The 24,795-nt window shown below is 40.9% G+C and overlaps 1 protein-coding gene and 2 long non-coding RNA genes across 7 annotated transcripts in view; all 3 read left to right on the top strand.

Annotated features, from left to right (window-relative positions):
* Positions 1 to 14,966: 14,966 nt before the first annotated feature.
* LOC310725534 lies at positions 14,967 to 16,242 on the top strand. Its single transcript, XR_014533392.1, has 4 exons — positions 14,967 to 15,098; positions 15,295 to 15,531; positions 15,884 to 15,986; positions 16,101 to 16,242. It is a non-coding gene; the product is annotated as an uncharacterized lncRNA (long non-coding RNA).
* A 129-nt stretch (positions 16,243 to 16,371) lies between these two features.
* Positions 16,372 to 17,373, top strand: LOC310733926. Its single transcript, XR_014535907.1, has 3 exons — positions 16,372 to 16,434; positions 16,985 to 17,096; positions 17,264 to 17,373. It is a non-coding gene; the product is annotated as an uncharacterized lncRNA (long non-coding RNA).
* Positions 17,374 to 19,560: 2,187 nt separating this feature from the next.
* Positions 19,561 to 24,795, top strand: part of LOC310724823 (uncharacterized protein) — a gene marked incomplete at its 3' end in the record, with an annotated part of 83,793 nt that continues 78,558 nt past the window's right edge. The window contains exons 1-4 of one of the 5 annotated variants that reach the window (XR_014533180.1): positions 19,561 to 19,653; positions 20,177 to 20,268; positions 20,539 to 21,106; positions 24,780 to 24,795. The exon at positions 24,780 to 24,795 is cut by the window's right edge and continues 168 nt beyond it. Coding sequence is in view for 1 of the 5 variants with exons in the window: in XM_083539186.1 (XP_083395312.1) it covers positions 20,182 to 20,275 (94 nt within the window). Of the gene's footprint in view, positions 19,654 to 20,156; positions 20,276 to 20,538; positions 21,107 to 24,779 lie in introns of those variants that run through there. The other 4 variants (XR_014533178.1, XR_014533179.1, XM_083539185.1 and 1 more) reach the window with 4 other exon arrangements.

The following is a 24,795-nucleotide window of genomic DNA, read 5'->3' as shown; positions in this document are numbered from 1 at the left end:
TTTTTTTTAAACTACTGCTAAATGTTTGTTTACATTCACAATATTTATTAATATTATATGCACAAGAATTTTGAACTTTGTTCCACATGGATCGTGCAAGTAGTTAATAACATTCTTGTGTATGTTTCTATTTTCTTTATAGTAATTAACCTTTCATATAATAATGTTGTATTGTGCTCCTTATATCAGTGATCCCCAACCCCGGGGCCACAGACTGCCACCGGTCCGTGGGTCAATTGGTACCGGACCACACAGAAAGAATATATGTGTAAATCTGCATATAATAATAATAAAATTTATCATTTTAAAATACAAAAATATGTTTAAATGTAGACCTTTAGGTACTTAAGCACCCCAGTGCTACTGTATATACAGTGAGGAAAATAAGTATTTGAACACCCTGCAGGGTGTATGATTTTTAAACTATTTATTTGTATGATACAGCTGCAAAGTATTTGAACACCTGTCTATCAGCTAGAATTCTGACCCTCAAAGACCTGTTAGTCTGCCTTTAAAATGTCCACCTCCACTACATTTATTATCCTAAATTAGATGCACCTGTTTGAGGTCGTTAGCTGCATAAAGACACCTGTCCACCCCATACAATCAGTAAGAATCCAAATACTAACATGGCCAAGACCAAAGAGCTGTCCAAAGACACTAGAGACAAAATTGTACACCTCCACAAGGCTGGAAAGGGCTACGGGGAAATTGCCAAGCAGCTTGGTGAAAAAAGGTCCACTGTTGGAGCAATCATTAGAAAATGGAAGAAGCTAAACATGACTGTCAATCTCCCTCGGACTGGGGCTTCATGCAAGATCTCACCTCGTGGGGTCTCAATGATCCTAAGGAAGGTGAGAAATCAGTCCAGAACTACACGGGAGGAGCTGGTCAATGACCTGAAAAAGAGCTGGGACCACCGTTTCCAAGGTTACTGTTGGTAATATACTAAGACGTCATGGTTAGAAATCCTGCATGGCACGGAAGGTTCTCCTGCTTAAACCAGCACATGTCCAGGCACGTCTTAAGTTTGCCAATGACCATTTGGATGATCCAGAGGATCATGGGAGAAAGTCATGTGGTCAGATGAGACCAAAATAGAACTTTTGGGTCAAAATTCCACTAAACGTGTTTGGAGGAAGAAGAATGATGAGTACCATCCCAAGAACACCATCCCTACTGTGAAGCATGGGGGTGGTAGCATCATGCTTTGGGGGTGTTTTTCTGCACATGGGACAGGGTGACTGCACTGTATTGAGGGAAGGATGACCGGGGCCATGTATTGCAAGATTTAGGGGAACAACCTCATTCCCTCAGTTAGAGCATTGAAGATGGGTCGAGGCTGGGTCTTCCAACATGACAATGACCTGAAGCACACAGCCAGGATAACCAAGGAGTGGCTCTGTAAGAAGCATATCAAGGTTCTGGCATGGCCTAGCCAGTCTCCAGACCTATACCCAATAGAGAATCTTTGGAGGAAGCTCAAACTCCGTGTTTCTCAGCGACAGGCCAGAAACCTGACTGATCTAGAGAAGATCTGTGTGGAGGAGTGGGCCAAAATCCCTCCTGCAGTGTGTGCAAACCTGGTGAAAAACTACAGGAAACGGTTGACCTCTGTAATTGCAAACACAGGCTACTGTACCAAATATTAACACTGACTTTCTCAGGTGTTCAAATACTTATTTGCAGCTGTATCATACAAATAAATAGTTAAAAATCATATATTGTGATTTCTGGATTTTTCTCACAGTGGACATGCACCTACAATGACAATTTCAGACCCCTCCATGATTTCTAAGTGGGAGAACTTGCAAAATAGCAGGGTGTTCAAATACTTATTTTCCTCACTGTATATATATATATATATATATATATATATATATATATATATATATATATATATATATATATATATATATATATATATATATATATAATTATTATAATCACAAACTGCTTTTATAAAATGAACATGAAATAAGGCTGTAATACTGCACTGTATTTAACTGTCTGAACCAGATTTATTCTAGTTTTAAACATATTAATAGTCATTTTTATTTATTTTTGTTGTATTTTGATGTTTTCAATTTCATTGCAGTAAATTATGACTTTATGGTGGTATTTAATTTAAGTGTCGGTTTAGTTTTTAATCTATTACACAGTAAAAGCCCTAATATTTATAAATGTGTAATTAAAGTTAATTAAAATTAAAATATTTCGGCTGTAATACTGCACTGCATTTAACTAATAATATTATTATTCTTGTTATATATTGTTATAATTTTAAATGTACTGATAGTTTTTATTTTGATTCTTTATATTTTGAAGTTTTATTTCAGATTGGTTTCAGTTAATAACTTTTTTATTGTATTTAATTTTAGTCTACCAAACTACAAAAATCACTCAGTGTTGAATTGAGGTGTTTGGACATTTCTTCCAGCTCATAAATCCTATAAAACATGCAGCATTAAACATGAACTTCCAGCAGATGAACATCTCATAATACTGTCTGGAAGTGAGAAATGTACAGGTTGTTTTTACTCCATACACATGAACTTACTTTGATCAGAAACACAATCATACTCCAAATCAATTAATCAATAAAGTCAATAAAAGAATCCCAAACTGCTGTGTGTCTTGTCCTGGCTATTAATGATGTCATTAGAGCTCCACTACTTCTAATTACCTGCTGTGACAGTGAGCTCTAATACACATCACACTGCCACCTACTGGTCATTTATGATTCTGCAACATTCATAGAGTCACTCCGGTCAACTTCCGGTTCTCAACTCGGATTCACTCGCTTTATACACAGTTTACAGCCGTTTTTATCTTATTTATGACTGTAATATCGCTCTTCTCTCAGGAACAACAGAAAAGCTGGGAAGACATGATATTTTATCCGCTCTTTACCTCTGTAATGTGCGCATGCGCATAGTCCGGTTAAGAGAGACCGGGTTACGTCACAGACGGAGGGCGGGGCATCTCCCTGTGACGTCACAGTAAGGCAACGTCTATAATTAGGAACGCGTCTCTGTTTCTCTCATTTCCGAGGTTTTTGCTTGTGAGTAAAGAGGCATAAACATGGAGCTCTTCAGAAGGTTGAGAAAGTTTTTTCAAACCAGAAGAACAAAGAAAACTAAGCAGATTGCTGAAATAAAGGAGAAGCTGGAACACATGGAGAAAGTAGAGAAAGACTTGGATGCATTTTCTCTTCTAATGATAGAGAAGATAACAGAAGAGAAAGAAGAGAAAGCCATTCTGCTACAGACGGTGCAAAAGCTGGAGGCTACTTTGGCTTCTGAGCGAAAGCAGCAGGAACAGGATATAACTGAGAGAAGCCAGAGCTGGACGAGAAAACAAAAACAACTGGAGGAACATGTTGCTCAGCTTGAGGTCACTTTGGATCAGACCACCAAGAAGCTCCAGTTTTCCCTGGAAATCCATGAGGAACTGGAGAAAACTGTAGACTGTGAGAGAGAGAGCTGGACGAGAGAACAAAAGAAAGTGGAGGAACATGTTGCTCTGCTTGAGGTCACTTTGGAACAGACCACAATGGAGCTCCAGTCTTCCCTGAAAATCAATGAGGAACTGGAGAAAACTGTAGAATGTGAGAGAGAGAGCTGGACGAGAGAACAAAAACGACTGGAGGAACGTGTTGCTCAGCTTGAGGCCACTTTGCATCTGACCACCATGGAGCTCCAGTCTTCCCTGAAAATCCATAAGGAACTGGAGAATACTGTAGAATGTGAGAGAGAGAGCTGGACGAGAGAACAAACGAAAGTGGAGGAACATGTTGCTCAGCCTGAGGCAAATTTGGAACAGACCACCATGGAGCTCCAGGATACTCAGAATCACTGTGAGAAAGTGAAAAATAGTGCAGAGCAGGAGAAAGATCATTTAATCAGAGAGAAAGAGCGACTGGAGGAACGTGTTGCTCAGTTTGAGCCCACGTTGGATTTTAAAGAAAAACAAGAGGACGAAAGAGAGAAATCTAAACTTGACATAGAGGAGAGGAACAACTTACAGCTTCAGACCAACAGGGGGCTCCAGGATACCCAGAATCTCTGTGAGGAAGAAAAGAAGACTTCAGAGAATAAAACAGAACATTATATGAGGGTCCGAGAGCAATGGGAGGAAATTGTTGCTCAGCTGAGACAAAAAAACCTTCAAAAGAAAACGAGAAATAGAAAAAGAAGAAGACGACAAGAGAAACAGAGCGTCTGAACACTTTCACTACAGCGAGACACAATAAACACTATTAAATAAATAAAGATTTTGAATTTCAATCATGTCTAATGTCTCTTCATCACAGAGAGCATTCAATGATGGTATTTTTTTTCTTAAAATCCACTTTAGTAAAGTCAGTGATGTTTGATGTCCTTAAAGAAAAGGATTTTGACAGAAACTGAAGTTGAGGTATTTTCTTGCAGCTTTAGTGCTTTGTTCATTTTGAGCTCTGAAAGCAATATAGCTGACAGTTAATGTGGGGCAGAACCTGATTCACTTAAACATCTGTACTTTATAATTAATCACATGGATTGGCACAAGAAAGTGGATGATCTTTCAGCAGTTATTCTGACAGGGTTAACACTGGATTCACCTCACAACACCTGAACACTACTGCTGGATGGAGCAGCGGGTGCGTGCACGAGCGGCGGTTGGTGAATGGAGGGTGGAGCCGGGGGGAAACGAGCGGTGAGAAGCAGATCTGTGGCTGATGGGACTAATCAGTGTGCTCTGTTTTAGTGACTGGTGATGAGGAGAAAAAGGAGAAAGACACCGAGCAGAGCTGAGCACGTGTGTGTGTGTGTGTGTGTGTGTGTGTGTGTGTGTGTGTGTGTGTGTGTGTGTGTGTGTGTGAGAAGTGCAAAACAGATTAACAAATCCAAAAACACAAGTCAGACAAACCGGAAAATGTAGGTATAGTTTGTGAATGTAAACTTACCGATCATTGGACAAGACACCTGTCAGTCAAGATATACAGGTGAATGACAGGTGATAATTTTCCATTCACAAACGATACCTACCTTTTCCGGTTTGTCTGACTTGTCGCTGTGTTTTCGGATTTGTTAATGTGTTTCGTGCAATGATTCAGACAAACGGAAAAGGTTGGTATAGTTTTGTTTCCTTTGCAGACTTTCCTGAAGCCCCTAAATTAATAATGGTCATAGTGACATTGGTAACATTGCATTAATGTTATAATATCTGATAGCCATTAGAGGGCGCTCTCGTGCTGCATGTGGGTGTGTTTGCAGTGTGCAGAGTAAACGAGTAAAAAACGCTGCGCTGTCATGTCTCCGGTTCTTTCTGCGCATGCTCAGAACTTAATGGGATAATATGTGTTTTATAGCATAATGATGCAAACATAACAGTATTTACATTCATCACATTACTGTGCTGGAAAACAATACAAATTAAATAAAATAGAAGAAAAAGTGTAGAAGAAGAAAAGCGGGACAAAGACAGAGGTAATGCGATGTAATGAATGGTGATGATCATATAAATAAACTCAGTTTAGTAAAAGTTTGTGAACAAACTTTATATTGGTCCAGTTTTTAAAGTTTATTCTAAAAGTTATAAATAGTGTAATAAGTGGACAAGAAATATGAGTTGTTCATGTCACAAGATTTTTTATTAATTTTTTTATTTCAATTCAGTGTCATTACAAAATAGGTTTAAATTTGTAGAGATTTTATTTGGACAAACATATCGGACAAAAGAAATCAGCAACATATATTGTTCATCCTGTATCAGTCGACCTCTAGGTGTGAGTTTAAATGATATGCTCAGTTGTATGTATGAGATAATTGTAGTCTGGACGGTGAGACGCCACTAAGCGTTAATATTATAATAATTACACTGATCTATTAGAGACGCTTATCAGAAAAGTCCGAATCAAATTCACTCACAAGTGCAGCAGATTCATGTGATGTGAAATAAAGTCCTAATGGCAGCAGCATTATACAGTCATATATATATTTCTATAAAAGAGCTCTGATACGGATTTCAATCTTTAAGAAGAACATCTTCAGAGGGGTTTTTTCTCTTCCTGGTATCATAAGTGTAGATAAACATAGGTTGTGTTTAATTGACAGCCCTGATGAAGTCTGATGACCTGAAGAGGGTGGAGCTGAGACTTCAGACAGCAGACGGACTTCTGAGGAGGAACATCAGCACCACACGAGAGGTTAGAGGTCACCCAACCTGTAATTAATCCTGGAGGAATTAAGTGTGATTAGAGAGATAGTGATTTAAATGTAATAATGCAGCTGTGTGTGTGTGTGTGTGTGTGTGTGTGTGTGTGTGTGTGTGTTACTGCAGTTATGATAATAATAATAAGAATTATAAGTATTTTGGGGGCTGTTATGAATTGTTTAAATCTTCCCTCTACCTCTCCTTTATTAGTGTAGTTACTGATAGAAAAAGTGAAAATCTTTTTAAAAAAACTTTCATGCAAAACATCTTGTGGCTTAATTAGATGAGATTTGCCTTTGGTTTGAGATTTTACTCGACTTATGTTTTTTTCTGAACTTTTTCTACACTTAAAAGCAAAAAAAAAATCATTGACACTTTTCTTTCACGTGAACAAGCTTTTTTTTTTACAAGACTTTGTCTTACACTTCCAGTGACTGTAGCTGAAGCAGAAAGAAGCTTTTTAAAACTGAAACTAATCAAATGATACCTGAGATCCACCATGTCACAAGAGCACCTCAGCAGCCTCGCTGTCATAAACATCAACCATACAAGTGCTGGTCAGATTTGCAACGATGATGTAATTGATGACTTTGCAACAAACAAAGCAAGAAAGATCTGTTTTTAGGAAAATGACTTTGTAGTGAAAAATGTATTTAATTTGTTTGTTGTGTGAATTGCCAATTTATTATTATTTATTTTCATATTGTATTTATGTATTTATTTGTAAATGTATTTACTGTAAAGATAAAGTAAGTGCAGATTGTTGTTAGTTATTTATCTTTTTAGGTGGCAGCAGGATGGGAGCAGGTCATGACGTGGAAAGGAGACTCTCTGCTTGCAGGCTTCCTGTGACGTAGCTTCCTGTGTTTGACTGTGTTTTTAAACAAACTTTACTATTTATCTCTCCTTTTTTGTGTGTCTGCCTTTGAGCACAGGTGAGGACTTATTCGATGCCCAGCTGCGAGAGCGGAAAGCGGCACTGGAAACATCCCGGGCGGACGCTCACTCGTCCCAGGTAAATTCCCGGGTTGAATCTAACGCTCCCAGCACCTCAACTCCGCGTGTTTCTCTGCCCAGGCCCACGGACACTGCATGCTGCAGCAGCAGAAGACACGAGCCAAGCCCCGGTCCAGGACGTCTCCCCCGCCACCACCACCGGCCTTCGAGATCTCGACCGAGAACCGCTTCCCCCCTCTCCGCGAGACGGAACGTCATACTGTGATTCTTGGAGATTCCATCGTCCGGCATGTCCGCGCTACCGGAGACAAAGGTAAGGTGCACACTCGCTGTTTTCCTGGTGCTCGTGTTCTCGATGTCGCTGCACAGGTACCCGCGATCCTGTCATTCCGATTCAAATCAGTCCGATTGAAAGATTTAGCGGTGGACTTTTTACATGAGACGTTATCTAAGCTGATGTGATGTTCACAATCACGACTTTGTGACGGGCACTTTGTGTATATTTTCTGAAAGGAATGATAAATGGGCCGATTCGAGATCTGATACGGATGCCAGGTGAAGATGGTGGAGGTGGAGATTTGAGGAAGCACATTTTGTCCCTCAAGTATTGGGTCTTATCAACAGCATTAATCGTGTTAACGCATTTGCATGGCAGAATTTTTATTTTGTTCGGTTTATAAAAAGGTTCATGTCATGAATCTTCTTGTGCGAGTATTTTTTATTTTTTTGTCCAAATCTTGATGTTATTGTTACAATAATTATGGGAGTCACGTGATTAAGGAATGAACGATACGGACCAGAAGAGATGAGGGTGAGCTACTCATTCTGTTTGTCATCATTTGTCCTTTAGCTGCCTTGTCATATTTTCATTATTGGAACTAATGTCAGAGTTCGTGTATGTAGACGTGTGTATGGGTATCTGCTTATTGGAAATGTACCATTTTATATTATTTCTGATCAAAGGAACGAAATGATCTAAAGAACCAAGTCCCTGAAATGAGGCCATCTTCCAATCACTAGCAGTGATCAGTAATACTGATGAGTGCCATACGGGGGCACTAATGCTTCGAGTAATACCAGGGAATGGATCAACGAATAAAAGATGCTCTTAGCATGGAAAACGACGTATTTGTGGCCTGTACACAATAAGATAGAAGAAAGACAAGAAACAAACAGCAATAATCAATAGACTGGAAAGCTTACCAAACAAAAGTCCAGCAGGGGGCGCTCTCCTCTAACCCGGGTGTGTGTTTCTACAGAGAAACACTACAGGAGCTCATGTAGAGTCGCGCCATCACCATCTCTGTGACGTAGCATCCCTGATTGGTGCAACAATCTTTTTAATCCACCAATGAAACGTCATAGTCAAATGTCATGCTGTCATAGTAACATGCAAACATTGTAAGTCCACTATTGAATCGAAGGCCGTTGTTGAGACCAGACGTTTGTTTACTGCAGTAGGAATGTTCACTTTAAAACTGCAACAACATACAGAAATATTGCATTCTCATTTCTTCAATTACACTAAATATTGACAAATATATATTCTGTATATGTTCTAGATCTGTATTGAGCAAGTATAAGAGAGAACATTAAATATGATGTCACATGTAGTGACAGACATTTTCACGTTGTTCTAATCAACAGTATTCGGGGACCTACGTTCCTGTGGTGGTGAACATGACTGCAAGTTCTCCAGAAGAACAAATGCTGGTAATGTACAGTTCAAACACACTGTTTTTCACACAGAATAAACTAAAGCCCATCACTTCCTCATCACCTAAACACACTGTTCATTTAGATTTTACTTATGGCAGCCAAACGGCCTCATTTTGTAAACCCCTTGATCACTTCCTCTGTCTTTAAGGGAACTAAACGAAGAGGAATGAATGTCCATATAGAGGAATGTGAGCGCAACTGGCAACCGCTCTAAAAGGACACAGCTCTGATTTGATTAAACAGAGTGAAGGTTATTCATGAAGTATATCAGAATTGTACAAATCAATGAAACTACTTACTCTATTAACTCTATTTGAACGAAATCATTACTGAGTTTTGACCAAAATGATATCTGTATGCTAATGTGTGCTAATCAGGAAATACGGTCTACCTACCTTTCCTAGCCTGACTTTAAAATCCCACCCCTGTCTGGCCTGCACTTCCTCCCTCACTCTGCCCTGTCTTTCCCTCCTGCATTGCCTGAGTTTATCTCACCCACATTACTTCACCCACATTACCATACCTAACTGTGCTATATGTAATGAGGCACACAGGGACATGGTAGAGACTTGGAGGTTGTTCGATGTAGTTGTGAGAAAGGTCAGGGGTCATGTGTGTACCCTGGTGCTCTGAATTTGTCTCTGTGTGTCCTTTTATAGCTGCAAGTTTCAAATACTGTTTACGTTAACCTTCAAATAGCTTTAGCATTTTTGTGATTTTTATGCCAAACTTATATGCTGTTTGTGTTACAGTATTATTACAGTGCTCCAGTACATGTGGTGCCTCCTCAGCAGTACTCAGTCCATCCCACAGGATTCAATACATGCTACACTGTACTCCCTGGACCTACTACCCCAACAAATGGTAAGTTAATCATGCCTTTCCAGTCATCCTTACAAAAAGCCTGGTTTTCTTGTAGGATGTTATGATCCTCACAGCTTACATGTTGGTCTTTAATTGAAACTGATACTGTTCTTATTAGTGTCGGCTGCAGGGATGTTCTACTATAATGATCAGGCCGTGTACAACCAGACTCCATTCCCAATGGTCCCTTCACTGCAGCAACATCCATCTACCAAGAGGAAGAGGAAAACGGTGCGTGTGCTTACTCTTTGTTTCAGTACTGGTTCATTTACTGAGTATATGAGCCTCAATTATAATTTTCTTTTCGATTTTTGACTCGTCTAGTCTGTGATTTAATTACTACTGTCTCTGTTGTCTACAGATGAACAGCTTTAGAGTTATTTAGTAAAATCTGCTGCATTAGATGGCGCTGAAAAGTCTACCTCTTCAGCTGAGCCCGGTCCTGCACAAGCCGTCACACCAAAGCCAGATAAAACAGAGCCTGTGCACGTGCCCCCAGAGGTTCCAGCTTCTGCTCTATTCACCATTGATGAGCCGAAACAGACACAGCTCCTCGTCCTGACGACTCCCGATCGCTCAGAGAGGTGAGTTTAAAATCAAATCAAATCAAATCAAATTTTATTCATCACATACACATACATACAGGGTACGACATGTAGTAAAATGTTTTGTACGATGGTCCGGCTTGAGGGAATAGGATGGGGGGAAAAAAAGGAGGCAGATAAATAACTATAAGGTATAAGAAAGGCTATTGAAATAAAATAAAATTAAATATAATAAAATAAAATGAAATAAATAAATAAAATAAAAGAATATAAGGTATAAAGATATATAAATATATAGATATATAAAAGGATAATGTATGAGCAAATATACATATAAACAGTAAACAGTGTGTAGTGAAAGATGTAAACAAAATAAAAATGTAAACAATATGTAAACAATAGGCAATTGTGGTGGGTTGTCCATAAAGTGTCCGTGTGCGGTATGGTGTGGTGTAAAGGTCCGTAAAGTGTCCATGTGCAATATGGTGCAATATGGTCCATGTGGTATGAATAAAATAAAAAGCGCACTGTGCTGTGCAAGTCCAGAGTTTAAAGTGTCGTGGTGCGAACGGTGAGATATGTTTTAAAGTGACGTGGTGCGAAGGTGAATATATGTACAGAGAAGTGTGATGATGATGGTGGAGAGAGTGGGCCAGTTCTAGATCCTGGGTGTTTCCTGGTTTAAACACTGGATTGCCTGCGGGAAGAAGCTCCTCCTCATTCTCTCTGTGTTCGCTTTCAGGGAGCGGAAGCGTTTTCCTGAACGCAACAGAGAAAAGAGTTCATTGTTGGGATGGCTGAGGTCCTTCATAATCTTCCTGGCTCTGGTCCTGCACCGCGTGCTATAGATGTCCTGCAGGTTAGGGAGCTCAGTGTGGATGGTACGTTCAGCTGAACGCACCACCCTCTGGAGGGCTCGTCTGTCCTGCATGGTGCTGTTCCCGAACCAGGAAGTGATGCTACCCGTCAGGACGCTCTCAATGGTGCAAGTGTAGAAAGTCTTAAGCACCTGAGAGGGAAGTTTAAAGTCCCTTAAGCGTCTCAGATGGTACAGACGCTGCCGGGCCTTCTTCACCAGGGTGTTGGTGTGACAGGACCAAGACAGATCCTGTGTGATGTTAACACCAAGGTACCGGAAACTGTCCACTCTCTCCACTGGGGTCCCGCTGATGTTTATAGGTTGGTATGACCGCTCCCGCTTTGTGCTGAAGTCCACGATCAACTCCTTAGTCTTGCTGACGTTCAGGAGAAGGTTGTTCTCCTGGCACCATCTCTCCAGGTTTTTAACCTCCTGTAGGTAGACCGTCTCGTCGTTGTTCGAGATCAGACCCACCACAACAGTGTCGTCAGCAAACTTGATGATGGTGGTGGAGTTGGAAGTGGCCACACAGTCATGTGTGTACATTGAGTAAAGCAGGGGGCTCAGAACACAACCCTGGGGGGCGCCAGTGCTGAGGGTGAGGGTGGATGAGGTGTGTTTTCCCACCCGTACGGCTTGTGGTCTGTCTGTCAGGAAGTTAGAGATCCATTGACACAGCGGCTGGCTGAGTCCCAGGACCTCCAACTTAGAGGTGAGTGTGGAGGGAATTATGGTGTTAAACGCTGAACTGTAGTCCACGAACAACATCTTTGCATAATTCCCATTTCTTTGGTCCAGGTGGCTCATCGTGGTGTGGAGAAGATGAGCAATGGCGTCCTCAGTAGAGCGGTTCTGACGGTACGCAAACTGTAGTGGGTCCAGTGTGTCTGGTAGTGATGCAGTGATGAAGTCTCTGACCAGTCTCTCGAAGTACTTCATCACTACTGAGGTCAAGGCTACAGGGCGGTAGTCGTTAAGGCAGGCGGGCTGGGGTTTCTTTAGGACAGGAACAATGGTGGACTGTTTGAAACATGAGGGGACAACAGACTGTTCCAGTGAGAGGTTGAATATCTCAGTGAACACCGGTGCTAGCTGGTCAGCGCAGGCTTTCAGAACCCGGCCTGTGATGCCATCTGGTCCTGCTGCCTTCCTGGTATTCACTCTCTTGAAAGCCCTCCTCACGTCATGCTCCGAGATGGTAAACGTGTTTACCTCTCCGGCTCTCTCGGCGTGCACGCTGGTTGTGCCGCTAGCGTGGTTAGCTGCAGCCTCGAAACGAGCGTAAAAGGTGTTTAGCTCGTCTGCCAGAGAAGCGTCCGCATTCACCATTTTAGAAGATGGTGTTTTATAGTCCGTTATTGTTCTTAGTCCCTGCCACAGGTTCCTAGAGCCACCATGTTGAAACTGTGACTCTAGTTTCCTCCCGTAGCGCCGCTTTGCTTCCTTCACCGCTCTGCGAACACTGTAAGACGCAGCCTTGTACTCGTCCATGTCCCCGGTGGCGAGCCCCGTGTTGTAGGCAGCGGAGCGGGATCTCAGAGCGTCGCGGATAGTTTTATCCACCCACGGCTTCTGGTTGGGAAACGTTCTGATAGTGGTTTTCTGCACTGTATCATCAGCTAGTTTCCCGATGAATCCCACAACCGCTTCCGTAAACATGTTGACGTCATCAGAGCTGCGCTGGAACATGTCCCAGTCTGCGTCATCCAAAGCGTCCTGCAGAGCGGCCACCGATTGGTCAGTCCAGCACGCGACCTCCCTCTGAACCGGAGCTTTCTGTTTCAGCCTTTGTTTGTAAACAGGCATGAGGAAGATGGCGGCATGGTCCGATTTCCCAAACGGTGGACGTGATTGTGCCTTGTAGCTGTTCTTGAATGGCGTGTAACAGTGGTCCAGTGTTCTTTCGCCCCTGGTAGGGCAGGTGATGTGCTGATGAAAGTTCGGGAGTGCGCGCTTGAGGTTGGCACTGTTGAAATCTCCGACCACAATGAGCGCAGCGTCCCGATGCTGTGTTTGGTGAAGAGTTATTGTCTTGTGTAAATCCCATACTGCAGTGTCCGTGTCCGCATGAGGTGGAATATAAACGGCACTGACAATGACCCAACTGAATTCCCGAGGTAGATAGAAGGGCCGACATTTGATGGTCAGTAGTTCTAGATTTGGTGTGCAGGAGCGTGAAAGAGGAACGATGCTCGCGCTGTCGCACCAGTGGTTGTTCACCATCAGACACACTCCACCTCCTCTTGACTTCCCCGACTCCAGTGTTCTGTCCATGCGGTAAACCGAGAAGAACTCGGCCGGCTGGATGGCGTGGTCCGGTACCGCTGGGTTCAGCCATGTCTCGGTGAAGCAGAGAAGGTTGCAGTCCCGAATGTCTTGACTTGACCCTTGCCCTGAGGTCGTCGAGCTTGTTCTCCAGTGACTGGACGTTGGCTAACAGGATACTAGGTGAGGGAGCGCGGTGTGCGCGTGCCCTCAGCCTGTTCCTGACGCCGGCTTGTTTCCCTCGCGGACGCCGGTACGGGTCGCGTCCTTTGTTCACCCTCAGGATCTCGCTCGGCCAGCATGGGTCCGGGTTTAAAAACGGCGAAAGGTGAGTGCATTGTACACCAATAGATATAAGAGTGTCTCTGTCATATCTAATGATGTCCATCTTGTGTAGATGGAAGTGTAACTACTTAAATAAAAGTATAAAATAAACAAAAAAAGAGAAAACGTAGCCGGAGCAGTCGTGACGGCAGCCGACCTCACCGGCGCCATCTTGCTCGGGGAAGGGCTCGTCGCTGTCCCTGCACTGGATTTTAATTGGTCAAAATCTTTTACAATGTGACTAAATTAAACGTGTAGTCCAGCATTTTCCAACATGTTTTAATTAAGACGTATTGCAAATTGTTAAACTGTTGTGCATGTTAAACGGTGTTGACTACAAAAGTAGCCTGAAAGAACAAATCCGTACTTTTAGAAATAAGACCCGTACTTTTTAAATACGTTTTCTACAAATAAAAGAATTAGACATCTTTAAATTTCAATATGCAATATTATCTTTTGGTAATGCCGTATAAAAATCTCACATAATCCTTCCTTTTTCCCACAACTGCCCTTTGACTTTCATTGTAATCGAGTCATGAGTAACGTTTTCTCACACACTTCATCATGTTTTTCACTACTTTTCATGTCTGCTTTTGCTCGTTCCTTCCTCAGAGCCAGAGATGGAGAATAAGAGGATACAATATAGTAGAAACTTTCTTTTGAGCATCCAGTTCATGCCTGATTGTGTGCAGAAGCCAGAGGGGCTTCCACCCATACCTGATGTGGTGCTACACAAGGTAAGCCTCCTGACATGGGGGCTTTATTTAAAACCAAATAAGGAATATTGTTTCACAGATCATCAGTAATATATAAATGATATCAGTAATATCTCAAATATTTTGCCTTCTTTTTTTTGGCTTTATAACGTTTGCCCTTTTAGCAGCCGAATGCAATTTGGAGGGGGCCTCCACCCTGCAAGTTCCTCTTGAATGTGCCTATGAATGAAGAGGTGGAGATGAAGAAGGCTGAGGATGCCTGGAAGCCTTCCATGAAAAGAAGGAATTCCACAGAGGACCCTGAAACACAAAAAACTGAGGTTAGCACATGACTCTGCAGTTGCACACTGTCGTTGCAGAAAGATTTACATTTCACACTCGCTGTCTGTGCAATAAATCGGTGTGTTGAATGGAGATATTATTTATATACAGTCGTGCTGATGTTGTGTGTTGCTGATGTTGTGTGTTCTGACTGTGGAATTTTCTTCTTATTTTGATTTTTAGTTAAATGTGCCCATAGCCAAAAAACCCAAAAGCAATGTGAATTTTTGAATGCTGCTGCTAAACCAGTGTCAGTAAGAGTTTGAGAAGGACAAAACGAGCAACGATGTCCTTGAGAAAAAACAGCAGGAACTGGAAGCAGCTGTTTCAGTAAGCATCGTTTCTCTCAAGAGGGCTTTTTTCTTCATTTTTCCCACAGAATAAAATAAAAATCTACTGAATTTGCAAATGAAGCTTCAAGTGGATAATCTGTTATCAGGCTTGAACCCGTCCTTCTGTAAAATTTCTATGGTATCTTCATGTGTAATATTTGTATTTTTTAGTTTTAATGATTATAACGATTGAGGACAGTAATCGTGAGAGGCTTCAGGACGAGCTGGAGGAGGCGAAAAACAAAGCTCGCAGAAAAACCAAGGGTAACGTCAAGTTCATCGGGGAGCTGTTTAAGTTGCGGATGTTGACCGAGTCCATCATTTATAACTGCGTGGTAAAACTGCTGAAACAAAATGACGAGGAAAGTCTCGAGTGCCTCTCTATTCTCCTCACGACCGCCGGCAAAGAGATGGACTTTAAGAAGGCCAAGGTAAACAACCAAAGACGCCATTGTAGAGCATTTTCATTGCACATGTTAACAGAGCACTTGCTTATAATTTATAGACCAATACAAAGAGGCTTGGAGAAATTGCTAGAGCTATATTACATAAAAAGTGTGCTTCCTGTTGTTTAATATTCGAACAGCTGTTCCAAGTGTAACCGATGAAATGTTTATGAAACGCCAGTGAACATCTGCTTTTAACAACTTGTCACGTCTGAGAGCTGTAAATATCTTCTATTAAACATGTTTCCTAAAGTACTTCTATTGGAACTTTTGGAACAGTAGAATAGGTATTGGAGCACGACTGCTGAATTGTTGCCTAATTTTATTCCTCCTTCAGGTACAAATGGATATGTACTTTAAAAAGATGGAAGGAATTGTGAAGGGAAAAAACCTCATCACGTGTTCACTTCATGCTCCAGGACGTCATTGACCTGCGCCTGGTCAGTGAACTTGTTTGTTTGCCTACTAGATGTGCATTCGTGCTTATATTTAACAGTAGTACATAATGAAATGATAAGAAAACAGTGAATGACGTGTCCGATTCCTCGTTTCAGCACAACTGGGTATCACGGAGAGTTGTAGAAGGACCGAAGACCATTGAAAATATCCACATGGATGCCAAATTTTAGGAGCAGGAGGAGCAAAGAAAAGTTCAAGAAAAGCTACGATCCATGGGCATGAATAGGCGAGGTTATAGAGGGCATATGTGTTCTAGACTAATCCTTTTTACAGCTTAGTCCCCTTTCTTTTCACAGCACTTAACCAATGCACTGCAACTTTTTGTTGTTATTTCTTGTTTCTTCTACAGTATTTCCGAGTCATGAGACCATGAACACTGTGAGCATGAACATTACAATAGACCCCAACAAGATCCCTAAAATCAACAAGGTACTGACTTTACATGTGCAGAAACATGCTTTTCAAATGCAAGCTTGAACTATTTCAGTCAGCATTTAAAGCTTGAGATGTAGATGAACTCAAACCTGCTGGTGAAACAATTTACGTAGTTGAAAAGTATTAACCTTTAAGAGTTGCCTGAACTAAGCGTTAGAAATCCCCCAAATGTTTGTGGATTTAGAGCTATAGGAGAGCTGCTTTATTCCTCTTTTAATAAAAAACTTTTGAAACATTTTTTTCCCGTTCTTCCATTTTTCATTCTGCAGTGTCTTCTGTGTTACCTGTTCAGAGTTTAGCGGGTGGTGCATCAGTAAGAATGGTCCATGGGGAAACACGGTGCTCTGTGTGTAGTTAAATAGACTAAGCCAAGTTTTTTGCCTCGATGCTTTTTTGTATTCGAATTACTCGAGTTACACAATTCACACAATTTAAGTAATGTTATGGAATTCTACTTCAAAACTGGCAATCTGTTAAAGTACACGTTTTTCTACCAGGTTTATAAGAAGCAATAATATTTAAACTGAATTGTGTTTGTGTGTAGTTACCAGCAGATGATAAGATTTATTTGGGACGGAATTTCGGGGGACGACGGCTGAACTGGAAGAACGGCTGCAATGGAGAAACTAGCGCTAGAGCCACATCCGGAGCATCAGGTGAGTCTGTAGTGAATGTAGTCTGTGTCCTTTTTCAGCTCTCTCCTGTGTTCATGTTGTGAAAATATTCAAAGCAGGTTGTGATTGTAGGTGTTGTTCCTGAAACTTAATTCAGTTTAATGCATCAGCATTTTTAGTCATGACACATCATGTCTCTTGTGTTTCAGTAAAACTCGACACAGTGCCAGACTCGACTACAAACAAGCCTGCGCTATCAGAGGAGGAAATGGAGAAACGCTCTAAATCCATTATCGAGGAGTTTCTACACATACAGTGAGGAAAATAAGTATTTGAACACCCTGCTATTTTGCAAGTTTTCCCACTTAGAAATCATGGAGGGGTCTGAAATTGTCATCGTAGGTGCATGTCCACTGTGAGAGACATAATCTAAAAAAAAAATCCAGAAATAGCAATATATGATTTTTTAACTGTTTATTTGTGTGATACACCTGCAAATAAGTATTTGAACACCTGTCTATCAGCTAGAATTCTGACCCTCAAAGACCTGTTAGTCTGCCTTTAAAATGTCCACCTCCACTACATTTATTATCCTAAATTAGATGCACCTGTTTGAGGTCGTTAGCTGCATAAAGACACCTGTCCACCCCAATCAGTAAGAATCCAACTACTAACATGGCCAAGACCAAAGAGCTGTCCAAAGACACTAGAGACAAAATTGTACACCTCCACAAGGCTGGAAAGGGCTACGGGGAAATTGCCAAGCAGCTTGGTGAACAAAGGTCCACTGTTGGAGCAATCATTAGAAAATGGAAGAAGCTAAACATGACTGTCAGTCTCCCTCGGACTGGGGCTCCATGCAAGATCTCACCTCGTGGGGTCTCAATGGTCCTAAGAAAGGTGAGAAATCAGCCCAGAACTACACGGGAGGAGCTGGTCAATGACCTGAAAAGAGCTGGGACCACCGTTTCCAAGGTTACTGTTGGTAATACACTAAGACGTCATGGTTTGAAATCATGCATGGCACAGAAGGTTCCCCTGCTTAAACCAGCACATGTCCAGGCATGTCTTAAGTTTGCCAATGACCATTTGGATGATCCAGAGGAGTCATGGGAGAAAGTCATGTGGTCAGATGAGACCAAAATAGAACTTTTGGGGCATAATTCCACTAAACGTGTTTGGAGGAAGAAGAATGATGAGTACCACCCCAAGAACACCATCCCTACTGTGAAGCATGGGGGTGGTAGCATCATGCTTTGGGGGTGTTTTCTGCACATGGGACAGGGCGACTGCATTGTATTAAGGAGAGGATGACCGGGGCCATGTATTGCGAGATTTTGGGGAACAACCTCCTTCCCTCAGTTAGAGCATTGAAGATGGGTCGAAGCTGGGTCTTCCAACATGACAATGACCTGAAGCACACAGCCAGGATAACCAAAGAGTGGCTCTGTAAGAAGCATATCAAGGTTCTGACATGGCCTAGCCAGTCTCCAGACCTAAACCCAATAGAGAATCTTTGGAGGGAGCTCAAACTCCTTGTTTCTCAGCGACAGGCCAGAAACCTGACTGATCTAGAGAAGATCTGTGTGGAGGAGTGGGCCAAAATCCCTCCTGCAGTGTGTGCAAACCTGGTGAAAAACTACAGGAAACGTTTGACCTCTGTAATTGCAAACAAAGGCTACTGTACCAAATATTAACATTGACTTTCTCAGGTGTTCAAATACTTATTTGCAGCTGTATCATACATATAAATAGTTAAAAAATCATACATTGTGATTTCTGGATTTTTTTTTTTAGATTATGTCTCTCACAGTGGACATGCACCTATGATGACAATTTTAGACCCCTCCATGATTTCTAAGTGGGAGAACTTGCAAAATAGCCGGGTGTTCAAATACTTATTTTCCTCACTGTATTTACACCCAATGGGGTTATTGTTAGCATTATTATGAATACACTTGCGTTTACATTTGGTCATTTTTTAGAGAATTTTATGAGAATCAGAATCCTTTATTAAGACTTTTGTCTGTGTTTTTTTTTGCTCTCTTTTCCCCCATTTTCTTACCTATCCTTGTTTACACAGGTTCTCAGAAACCCTCGAGATAGCAGATGATATGGCGATTGACATTCCTTATGTATGGCAGTACATAGCGGAGCTCGTTAATCCTGTGCTTCGGGAAGGAGGAATCTCTTTGAGAGAATTATTCATGTATTTACAGTTACATTTGAGACTATACATATACATTTTTTGCTGGAAAGGAAGTTGGTGTTTGTTTTTAATTGTTGATTTCTTGTGAATTCCAGTGAATTTAGCAAACCACTACTTCCTGTGGAAAGAGCCGGCATATTATTTGCAGAAATATTGAACCTTCTCTGCAAACAAATGGTGAGCTGTGAGATCTTCTATAGAATATGACTGAAAAAAGGAAAGTATTTTGTCATACTAGTTGAAAAAGGTTCTTTTTTGTTCAAGTCATTGCTGTGTTTTTCTTCACTTTAGAGCCAAAAGGAAGTGAAGGCCTTATGGAGGGACTCTAAACTGAGCTGGGCTGATTTTCTTCCTGAAACCGTGGATGGGAACAACTTCATTACTGAGCAGGTGAGCTGTTGGCTGCACACTAGATTTAGACTCCACTGGAAGATCTGGACCAAACAGGATCCAGTGGGCAGTAGATTTTCTACTACTTGAGTAATAATAATAGAAGAGCTGAGTAAAAGTGACAGCATAGTTATTTTATGAAATCATTTCGCTTGAAAATTGCTTTGAAATACTATTGTTTATGTCTGATCTAATCGCTTGACTCGGCATATTTTTGGCTGGTTGTTACAGAGGGCTTTTAAAAATGTGCAATAATCAATATGGGTTAAAAATCATACTGTGATCAATTTCATTTGTTAGTATAAGAACATTGTCAGTGAACTCAAATGGCAGCTCGTCTGATCAGAAAAGAGAAAAGTGTTTGTGTTTGTGCTGTAAAAAGCAGTGTGTTGGTGGGTAGACTTGATGCAGTTTTATTTCTAAACCAGCACAAATGTTGCCTTTAAGAAGAACATCTTCAGAGGGTTTTTTCTCGTCCTGGTATCATAAGTGTAGATAAACATAGGTTTTGTTTAATTGACAGCCCTGATGAAGTCTGATGACCTGAAGAGGGTGGAGCTGAGACTTCAGGCAGCAGACGGACTTCTGAGGAGGAACATCAGCACCACACGAGAGGTTAGAGGTCACCCAACCTGTAATTAATCCTGCAGGAATTAAGTGTGATTAGAGAGATAGCGATTTAAATGTATGTGTGTGTGTGTGTGTGTGTGTGTGTGTGTGTGTGCATACTGAAAAATGTATTTAATTTGTTTGTTGTGTGAATTGCCAATTTATTATTATTTATTTTTATATTTTATTTATGTATTTATTTGTAAATGTATTTACTGTAAATTCTTATTAAAGATAAAGTAAGTGCAGATTGTTGTTATTTATTTATCTTTTTAGGTGGCAGCAGGATGGGGGCAGGTCATGATGTGGATGAAACCATGGATGAAATCTCCGCGAGAAGGAACGCCATACTGTGATTCTTGGAGATTCCATCGTCCGGCATGTCCGCGCTACCGGAGACAAAGGTAAGGTGCACACTCGCTGTTTTCCTGGTGCTCATGTTCTGGATGTCGCTGCGCAGGTACCCGCGATCCTGAACGAGAACTTCGGAGTGGTTGTTCTTCATGCCGGAACGAACGACACCCGGCTGAGGCAAACGGAGATCTTAAAGAGGGATTTCAGGATCCTGGTGGAGACGGAACGCAGCACATCACCCACAACGAGGATCATAGTGTCAGGACCTCTTCCCACTTACCAGCGAGGGGCTGAGAAGTTTAGTAGACTCTTTGCACTAAATGAATGGTTACAGTCATGGTGTCGAGAGCACAAACTTCTCTTTATTAATAACTGGAACTGTTTCTGGGAGCGTCCGAGGTTCTTCCGCCCTGATGGCCTGCACCCCAGCAGAGTTGGAGCAGCAGTGCTATCAGATAACATCTCTAGGATACTTCACACCATCTGACTGGTAAGACATCAGGAAATTTACGACTATGAGAACATTTATACAACAAACCAAATAGTTACAAGTTCACACACAGTCCAGTTTATAGAAACCGTATCTATTCCTCATGTAGTAAAACCAAGAATTAAATACACAAGATCCAGAAATAATCTTATTGCAGTTAAAACTGAAAAATGCCAGATAAACAAACACCAAAAAGTTCTAAAGTTTGGTCTTTTGAAACATCAGATCACTTGCACCCAAAGCACTGATTGTAAATGAGATGATCACAATGATAAAGTGCTGCTTGTAGGAGATTTTAATATTCATGTAGATGATGTAAACGATGCTCTAGGATTATCATTTGTCGACTTATTAAACTCTTTTGGGGTTAAACAAAACGTCACCAGACCAACTCATCGTTTTAACCACACACTAGACTTAATAATATCCCACGGAGCAGACATCACTGATATAGATATTTTACCTCAGAGTGATGACATCACTGACCATTACCTCATACTGTACACACTACCGGTAGAGCAGATTAGCCGTGTTTCACCACGTTATCGACTTGGTAGGACTATTGTTCAGACCACTAAGGACAGATTCATAAATAACCTGCCTGATTTATCTCAATTCCTCACTAAACCCATAACTGCTAATAATCTTGATGAAATGACTAACAACATAGACCTTATCCTCACTAGCACATTAGACACTGTTGCCCCCATCCGGTTAAAAAAGGTTAGAGAACAAGCACCTGCACCTTGGTATAATAGTCATACGCATGCCCTCAAGAGAACAGCACGTAATCTGGAGAGAAAATGGAGGAAAACTTAATTGGAGGTATTTAGAATTGCGTATAAAGACAGTATGCTCAGCTACAGACAGGCGCTAAAAGCTGCTAGAGCTGAACACCTAAACAAACTCATAGAAAACAACAAAAACAATCCCAGGTTCCTTTTTACCACAGTAGCTAAATTAACTACAAATCAGGGATCTGAAAAATGTGTTCCATCACAGTTTAGTAGTGACGACTTTATGAATTTCTTCACTGAAAAAATGTATAGCATTAGAAAAACAATTGTGGCGGTCCAACCTCTGACAGCATCTCCTGACACAATCTCACCTACAACTCCACAACTACACTGTTTTACATGTACAGGACAGGAAGAGCTGTATGATGTTATTACCAAAGCTAAATCAACAACATGTCAGTTAGATCCCATTCCAACTCATCTATTGAAGGAAGTGTTACATACAGCTGGTGAGCCTCTTCTCAATATTATTAACTCCTCACTATCTTTAGGTCACGTCCATAAATCCCTCAAGTTAGCAGTTATTAAGTCCCTCATTAAGAAACCTCATTTGGATCCAAATATGGTATTTAATTGTTCCACCTGCTTTACTCCACTCCTACTGCTGTAGTGCCCTCTACCTCCACCCCCACCATTATACAGCCTGCACTTTTATGTAATTTAAAAATACCTTTATATGTCATTATCATATAATCATATTATCATATAATGACGTATAAAAGGGGATTTCAGCGGTGTCTGAGGTAAGATTCGAACCGGCTTCATTCACATCAGAGATTCTCCCTGGGAAGCAGATAAAAAGGCAGTTTGCTAAAACCATAACAAATGTCCATCATTTTTCCATTTCCTTTCTTTTTCTTCCATTTTTCTATTTTTTCTTTCTCTTTTTTCTCTTGTCCCTCCTTCCCCTTTTTTTCCCCTCTTCCCACCCCTTAACAGACTATTGATCTCCAGCTTCACACAGCTCACATCCTCAACTCTCAGTCTCACACTGCCCTCTAGCGGCACTATCAGGACGTGCTTTATGCTCCATTCTGTACTAATGTGACTTCTGTTTGTGTTTTAATGCAGTGATTCTCAATTTTTTTCTGCCATTTACCACTTCAGAGGGGTGGATTTTTAAACCCACCTGTCCTCCGTCACCTCAAAAAAGGATAATGAAATTCTTTAAGTTTAAAAAATGAATAATTTATTGAACTATCCAATTCTAAATGAACATCAACTAGCATCAAAAACAAAAATAGAGAAAATAAAGGTGTAGTTGTGTTATCTCTTGGACTTTCTGTCACTTTGCAGTCTGTGCAAAATAGAGCAAAATCATTTCATAAATCTTTTCAAAACGGGGTTGTAGACTTGATACTGTCACTTTCAAGTCATGTTCAATATTGAGCTGAGATCTGTATTTAGTTTTCAGTGTAGCAACATCTGAAAAGTCTCAGAGATGAGATGTGGCAAAAGGAACAGGATAAAACAGTTATATTTTCTTTAAGGCTGAATTTTTGGTTTAAGCTCCTACCATCTACCTTTTTTGTCTGCTTGTGCTGAATTACATGCTTGTTTTTTTGTGGTCAATGTCACAAATAAATGAAGAACAAATAAATAAATAAATCCTGCCGTTCATTGCGCCCCACCTGTCATATCTTTGAGAACCACTGAGCTAGGCTAATTAGCCAGCTAAATAATCTTAGCTTCAATAGTTTTCATCGTCGGTCTAAATATTCTGCATTTAGTGCGCTATAAATAAACTATAAGGGTCTTAATAACGAATGTATTTGTCTTTTGATCAACTTTTAGTAAAATTTTCTAAGAAACTAGCTAACACAAAAACAGCGCTAGCAAACACGGCTAGCATGAGGCTAATGATGATGTCTCCTACACCATTAGCCGAAATGTCCATTTCTGCTCACTGCAACATTTCTGGAAATATTATCGCTTTTTTAATCTTAATTTTTTTAGTCAGATTTAGACTCAATACATTTGTCCACACAGTGTAGATCAGGCGCAGGATGTAGAATCACTGAAAGCATTTTAAATGGGATTCATTGGTCTGTTTTGTGTACATGCAGGATTCAGGACCATTTTTAAGCATTTTAAATGGAATTCATTGGTCCCTTACGAGGGAAATATCAAGGTCCGTGACGTCGGAGTGACGTGGGGCCGCCTTCCCGTGGGCTCACCACCTGCAGGAGGGACCGTAAGGGTCGGTGCTGTGAGGATTGGGCAGCAGTCGAAGGCGGGGGCCTGCTTAGACTGCTGCCCCCGCGACCCGAATTACGGATAAGCGGGAGAAAATTAATGAATGAATGAATGGTCTGTTTTGTGTACATGCAGGATTCAGGACCATTTTTATTTTTATCTTATTGATATTTGAAGTTAGTTTTGTATTAAAATAATATTTCTATAGTGTTTGCGATTTAAGTGTCTGTGATTCATGTGTCCAACTGGTCATGTGACCAGAGTGATACTGCAAAAACGTTTCTATGACGTCATCATCAAAATTCTAGTATCTCCTTGACAACCATCAAACAAACACACAGAAGCAATAAAAGCAGCAGCAGCGACTGATAAACATTATAACTATTCATCTACTACTGTCTATTAGGTACCTGATAAGTAGCTTTGCTATATATATAGTTATTCTGAATACGTTTTAGACTGTTTTGTGCTTTTTGTTAACTTTATTTCTGTACTGAGAAATGTAGAAATGTAAGATCTTTTAAACCTGTATGTTTTACAATCTTTCAACATTTCAGAGTAGAAACTGATTGTAGTTCACTCATACTGATGTTTTTCTGTTTAAGACTGTAGGTTTGGTTTGGTGTTTATTCTCTTGTTTATAACTGACAGTTTGTTTGTTTGTTTGTTGTTTTTTTTAGATAAAAATGAATTCGA

The sequence above is a fragment of the Silurus aristotelis genome (genome assembly GCF_946808225.1).
Source record: "Silurus aristotelis genome assembly, chromosome: 1".
Lineage (NCBI taxonomy): Eukaryota > Metazoa > Chordata > Actinopteri > Siluriformes > Siluridae > Silurus > Silurus aristotelis.
Note: the sequence above shows the minus strand (reverse complement) of the source record. Positions and strands in the feature narration are given on the sequence as shown.